Source organism: Xenopus laevis, chromosome 4L (assembly GCF_017654675.1).
Source record: "Xenopus laevis strain J_2021 chromosome 4L, Xenopus_laevis_v10.1, whole genome shotgun sequence".
Classification (NCBI taxonomy): domain Eukaryota; kingdom Metazoa; phylum Chordata; class Amphibia; order Anura; family Pipidae; genus Xenopus; species Xenopus laevis.
In genome coordinates this window covers 97,363,828-97,370,909 of record NC_054377.1, presented here as the reverse complement: position 1 = coordinate 97,370,909, position 7,082 = coordinate 97,363,828, and the positions used below count along the sequence as shown (strand labels likewise).

Genomic DNA, 7,082 nt, shown 5'->3' with positions numbered 1-7,082 from the left:
GGGTCACATCAATCCATAGACAAAAAATAGCAGCACACTGTTGAATTGCAAAAAGTGCTCAAGTGCATAATTTTTATTTTAGCCCACAGCATACAAAGGCAACGTTTCGAGCCAACCTGGCCCTTTATCAAGCCCTGATAAAGGGCCAGGTTGGCTCGAAACGTTGCCTTTGTATGCTGTGGGCTAAAATAAAAATTATGCACTTGAGCACTTTTTGCAATTCAACAGTGTGCTGCTATTTTTTGTCTACAGTACAAGGAAAGCGACATAACAGACCTTGCAAGATTACAAGCTCTCTAAACAAAGTTGCAAGGGGATATGGTAGCATACGAATAATTTGGTAACACCGCTCTCCTTTTGTGGGTATTTTACCTTACAACACAGACCATACAGCTGGATATGTGTAGAGCTTGCACAGCTGCCTTGGACTAATAAGGTACTGGCTTCATCCATTCCTACCATAGCATTCCTATTGGATTAACAGTGACATACATTGTATTTACAAAGTCCCATCTTCTCTGCCTTAATTTATAGTTCCCGTGCCACTCAAGACTGCACATTCCCATGTCGTTATTTTACTAACCATTGTTTTTTGCAATGTAAAAATGAAATTACAGATTTCTGATTCAAGAAATCCAGGCAATGAGCCAGTAATCTGTTCCATAAGCAAAGTGCGTCTCCCCCTCAAAGCACATCAACTACCAGCAGTATCCAGTGGCCTCAAAAATGCCAGCACATTGCAAATGTTCTTTAGAGACCAAATACTTCAGGTACCACAGGGATGCTAGACATACATCTGTTTTCTTGGATCCAATGGATTAAAAAAATCTATATTACATGAATTTTCAATTTCCTTATCCTTTATTTTCAGGAAGGTAAACAGCTGTATAAATGCATCAACATAGTATTTATAATATACTAAATATTTTTAGACATCTATGGAGCATGATTCAGAGAAAGGTTGAAGTCTTTAAATTAACAGTCATGGGAGCAGTGAGGCCCCAAGAAAAGTCCTGGCCTACAGGCTGTACAAAAGTGAAGAAGTGAGTAACATAAGAAATGTAATTGTAACTATGAATTGTATTAGGCCCTCAAAATGCAATTAAAATTGCTGAACCAAGAACAAAAACCATTAGCACCGTCACATGGAAATGCACTAATGGAATGTTATATAAAGGTTACCTAGATACTGTTGTGACTTTTTCTATTCATCGCTTCTTTGTTAGTTAGTAGTCTTTATATAAAAAGCAGAAATAAAAAGAAAATGGCTATTTGTTTATGCAACAACAGTGCAATCATCAGGCAGTCATATAGCGATCCTTTGTAATTACCAAAAGTTTTTACATATTGATTTCCATTGCCCGTTCACTTAAACCATTCCTGTCCACCCCATAGCTAAATGGAGTAAAACACATACAGAAGCAACTGCTCATCTCTAAAAGAAGATTTATGATCTCAAAATGTAGAATGACGGGGGAATTTTTACATCTTTTAAATGTCTCTCTTTCTCAAACAACCCAGATAGGCAACCAAAGAAACCATAAAGTGATCAGGAGTAGCCTAGTACCGAGTTTATTTAAATCTTATGGCATTTGGATAATCTTTGGGGCTGATTTATTAAGGGTTGAATTGAAAAATCGAATTCCAATTTTTACATTTTTTTTATGGTCAAAACTCTCAAATTCTAGTTGTGAATTATCGAAACGCGATTCGAATTTTAATTTTGATATTTATCACTTTGGCCCTTTAAAAATACAAATATTCTTCACCTAAAACCTGCCTAGTTCATGTAGAAGTCAATGGGAGAGGACCAGGGACCAATTTAGACATGGTACTAGCCTTCCTAACATTCGAGGTTTTTTCGGAGAAAAAACTCTAATCGAGTTTAGTCTAATAATTCGATTTGAGTTTTCGAGTCGGTAAAATCTGTGCGAATTGTAGATATTCAATTTTTTTTATTAAATAACCCCCAATCTAATTTTAAGTATATTTGAATTTATTATACGTACAGTATAAAAAAAAATACAGAACAAAAAAATGTTTTGCAAAGGAGAACCTTTAATAAAAGGCAACATTTTAAGTTCTGTTTAAATAGCTCAATAGACAATTCATATTTAAATGTTATAAATATATAAGAAGGAAAAAAAAACATTTTAGGCACCTCCGTAAGAACAAGAAATATATTTTTGACACTGTTGTGGCAATTGGTCCAGTGTTTATACTCTCAGCATAACAAATATTCTCTGATGTATTCTAAGCAGTCAACTCACAAAGCTGAGTTCAGCTGCCGAATGGACAGAATAAAAAAAATACCTCTATAATTAATTAACATGTTGGGCCTATTTATCAAACAGAGGAGAAAAACATCACTGGTGGTCTTACCCATAGCAACCAATCAGATCTTTGCTTTTGCTTCCTAACATGTAGGCGAGTGTTAAAATCCAATTGCTATTTGGTTGCTATGGGTAACATCACCTGTGAGGTTTACGCGGCATGATAAATAGGCCCCCTAGGTCTTCTTTTATCTGAACAATCAGATCCTACCAAGGCACATGGTGTTATTTCAGGGTAGTGGTTACCAGTCTATAGCAGCAGGAGAAGCAGTCGTTGCAAGAATGAATTAAACGGAGATTCAAAGCGGTCACTTCTTGCCAAGTCAAAGCAGCAATACAGGGCAGAGTCCTACATGGACTTCAAAGTTGGTTGATTGCAGCTAGGAAGGTTATGAGAAATGCAAGGTTTCCACATATATAGACCGTCATCACAATCTTCTTAAAGGTATGGCCCTGAAATTATAGGCATAATAATAAAAAAAAAAAAGTTAAAACCACCATTATTATTTACAATAAGGGACAGGGCACACAGGCAGATTCGGGGGGGATTGGTTGCCCGGCAACAAATCTCTTCTTCGGGGCGACAAACTGCCTTCCCGCCGGCTAAAATGTAAATCGTTGGCGGGTTGGCACTTGGAGCAATTATTTTTCACCGGGCAACTAATCTCCCCGAATCTGCCTGTGTGCCCTGAAGTATTGTAACCTGGTAGTTTTACGTGTTTATGTGAATATTAAATGGGTTTGCAGTCCCTTTCCACCATCATTTCATGTGTAACTGGCTCACTAGCATTACTATTACACCACACAATATACATGATGTAATAATATACATTCATTACAAAATGTTCTGTCCTGGTGACTATTCTACAATTTAGCAAAAACCTGATTAACAGACCTGTCTTTACTGGAGACTAGCTGATTTATGCAACATTGTTGTCAGGCCACCTGTAGAGAAATGTGTAATGAATGTATATTGGAAAGTTGCTTAGATTATTTTTATCATGCAAGTTATTTTTGGGTTTACATCCCCCTTTATGCTTTTAACACCAGGCTTGAAGTAAATTCCACCAATTAATACAAACATGTATTTATATTAAAGAGGTTGTTCACCTTTAAATTAACTTTTAGTATGATGTAGAGTGATATTCTGAGAATTTATAATTGGTTTTAATTTTTTCTTTAATTTGTGGTTTTTGAGTTATTTAGCTTTTTATTCAGCAGCTCTCCAGTTTGCACTTTCTGCAATCTGGCTGCTAGGGACCCTAGCAACCATGCGTTGATTTGAATGACAGGCTGTAATATGAATAGGAGAGGGCCTGAATAGTAATATGAGTAATACAAGTAACAATAAATGTGCAGCCTTACAGAGCATATGGTTTTTAGATGGGAGTCAGTGACCCTCATTTGAAAGCTGGAAACAGTTAGAAGAAGGCAAATAATTTAAAAACTATAAAAAAAATGAATAATGACAATCAATTGAAAAGTTGCTTAGAATTGGTCATTCTATAAAATACTGAATACACCCCTTTATTAATAAGGAACAAGGAAATGCTCATTTACTGGTGGTGCCAAATGTTGGGAAACTCCCAGAGAATTAATTAGCTAAGTTCCCCCAGGCTGGGGCTTGTCTTTGAAAAAAATGGCATCATTCTGGGGAAAAACTAACAGTGCTGATCCGACATCTTTCTCTATTCACAGACTTCCCTGACTTAGGCATGCACAACAAATTAAACATGTCCAATTTGACACTAATGTACATTACTAGGATAAATCAGTGCTAGGGGCACCTGAGAAAAATAAGTAAAATGGCTGCAAAAAATGACTACAAAAAAGGGGTGGTTCACATTTAAGTTGACTTTTGTATGTAATACAATGAACCATTCTAAGCAACTCCTCCGTATTTGTTTTGAAGATACAAATGTATTGTTATGGCTCCTTTTTATTACTCGTTTCTCTTTTCAAGCCCTCTCCTACTAATATTCTAGTCTCTTATTCAAAACATTGCATGGTTGCTAGGGTCATTTGGACCCTAGCAAACAGATTGCTGCAATTGCAAAGTGGAGAGCTGCTGAATAAAAAGCAAAATAACTCAAAAACCACAAGACAAAAAATTGTCTCAAAATATCACTCTACATCATCCTCAAGATAAATCCAAGGTGAACAACCGCTTTAAAACATTTATCCTTAAAGGAATAGTAAAACCAAAAAATGAAAGTGTTTTAAAGTAATAAAAATATCATGTAGGGGCCGATTCACCAAAGGTCGAATATCGAGGGTTAATTAACCCTCAATATTCGACTGGGAATTAAAATCCTTCGACGTCGAAGGATTTTTGCGCAAATAGTTTGATCGTTCGATCGAAGGAATAATCCTTCGATCGAACTATTAAATCCTTCGAATCGAACGATTCGAAGGATTTTAATCCAATGATCGAAGGATTATCCTTCGACCAAAAAAATTTAGGCAAGCCTATGGGGACCTTCCGTCGTAGTCGAAGGTCGAAGTAGCCCATTCGATGGTCGAAGTAGCCCAAAAAACACTTCGAAATTCGAAGTTTTTTTACTTCGAATCCTTCACTCGAAGTTAGTGAAACGGCCCCGTAGTGTTGCCCTGAACTGGTAAAAATGCTGTGCTCTCTTCAGAGACACTACTATAGTTATATAAACAAGCTGCTGTTTAGCAATGGCGGAAATTAAAAAAAGGCTATATTGTACAGGATAAATAGTGGATTACAGATACTACCATTATGTTCTACAGAGCTTATCTGCCATCTGATGTGTAACTTGAGTGTTTTCTCCTTTGAATGGCTGCCCACGTTGCTACACAGCAGCTTATTTAAATAAACAATAGTAGTGTTTCTGAAGCAAACAGCAGTTTTACCAGTACATTATATTTTTATTACTTTAAAACACTTGTTCTTTTGATGTTACTGTTCCATCAACATATTTGTATTGGGTTTTAAATTATAATTAAATAGGTTCACACAATATATATACTGAAGAAAACTATTAAATGTGCCAAAAATAGTAGATATGAATACAGTCAAAACCCTAATTAGTCCCACATTTCTTTTTATAATTTAACAAGCCCATGTGTTCTAATTGGAACCACTTAGCTAAGAAAACTCCTGCCTGTGTTTCAATGTACTGCACCTTTTTACTGGGTGAGGTACTTTTTACTGGGTGGCACAAGGTCACATGCTCAATCACCATACATGTGGAATTTGTCACAACTGCAACCTTAGAACTCTGAAATCAAATTCCAGACAGATTTACCAATAGACTCTTTCAATGTTTAACATTCCTGTTCCATTCCTAGCCTGCAAGGCCATACCTACCTCAAGCTTTGACTGGCAAGCAACTGTGTCACCATAAGGGAGCATATGGCAAACACAATCAATTAAATTCAAATACTTCTCATCAACATTTGCAATAAAATGCCATTTATTTAGCCTGCTTAAACATCATTATGTACCAGGTTAGACTATTTGAGCAGTTTCATCTAGCACATTAGGACTAGGAGACTGCATGCAGATGGCCGACTTACCTCTGCTTCATCGGGGGACGAGTTCAAAATTCCTATTTGATCCTCTTCCATTGTTTTAGCTGTTACAAGTAACCAGACATATTATTACATAATAAATAGACCATGATGATGTCAGTTAGGCATGAATGTAAATAATAATGGAAATAGGACAAAACACATTCAATCATGAAGGCATTTTCATTGAAATCATAGGGATCTGTAAAGAATAGAGTAGAAATAGCTTTACACAGTTTTGGGTAGAACCTTGTGGTGCTATAAATCTTAAAATACGACAGAGGGAATCATTGGCTGATTATACAGTTACTGGGTTATAGTTAACCCTTTTTATAATGTGATTCACATATTTTAAATGTTACCAGTTTCATGGTTTTCACAACATGGACTTTCCCACTCATTTAGGGGCTGCTTAACAAAAAAAATTTAAACAAAAAGCTATAAATTATTTGTAATGTTAGGCTTTCATTTTGTGGAACCAATTAAGAAAGGCTGCTATATTGTCTACTTGTTTGAAACATAGAATTTTGTAGATGGTTATGAACTGCATGAGATAAAATCATTCAAACCAAAAACACACAAATATACTACAAAATGGCCCAAAACAATGGCTAAAGTAGATTCATTTTGCCAAAGTGTCTTGGTTGGTAGGTTACAGGAGGCTGTTAAGCCCAAGTAAATACAACATGCATCTTATTGCTGCTTCTATCATGCAAAATGATCTTAAATATGATAAAAATGCTATCACAATAAAAGGCAGAAAGTTAAAATTGATGAGCCATGTTGCAGGTACAGTCTTCTTTAATCATCCAACCCTGAACCTCATAAGAGTTTCTGAAGTTATACCACCAGTGCAGTGTGTGCTATTTACAGCTAACATGTAGTAAACATGTAGAAATTGTGCACCGTTGTTCATGTATTCCAATCCATTCACCGTGACATATGAAGCCATAGTGATACCTGAATATCTTGCTTGTCCCTCCAGTACAGAGGGGACCAAAACAACCATGATGCTTTGAGGATCTGACCATTTAGATCCACCAATAAAAAGTCCATACTGGTGACAAAGCAGCCTTGAAATATACTCTGTCGGTACAATAAGATCAATGCAAGTTGTTTCAGTATGATGTTTGTAAAAAAAAAGGTTATTGAATAAAATGCCCTGCTACTGTGAAACTCTGCTCTAATCCATAAGAATCACACCCAGTG

At 36.1% G+C, this 7,082-nt stretch overlaps 1 protein-coding gene across 3 annotated transcripts in view; it reads right to left on the bottom strand.

Annotated features, from left to right (window-relative positions):
• Positions 1-2,040: 2,040 nt before the first annotated feature.
• frrs1.L (ferric-chelate reductase 1 L homeolog) overlaps positions 2,041-7,082 on the bottom strand; it is a 31,232-nt gene continuing 26,190 nt past the window's right edge. For 2 of the 3 annotated variants that reach the window (XM_018256658.2, XM_018256657.2), the window contains exons 15-17: positions 6,834-6,959; positions 5,880-5,938; positions 2,047-2,786 (exon numbers count right to left, since the gene is read on the bottom strand). In XM_018256658.2, the coding sequence (XP_018112147.1) occupies positions 2,694-2,786; positions 5,880-5,938; positions 6,834-6,959 (278 nt within the window). In that variant the 3' untranslated portion in view covers positions 2,047-2,693. 3 annotated transcript variants of the gene reach the window in all.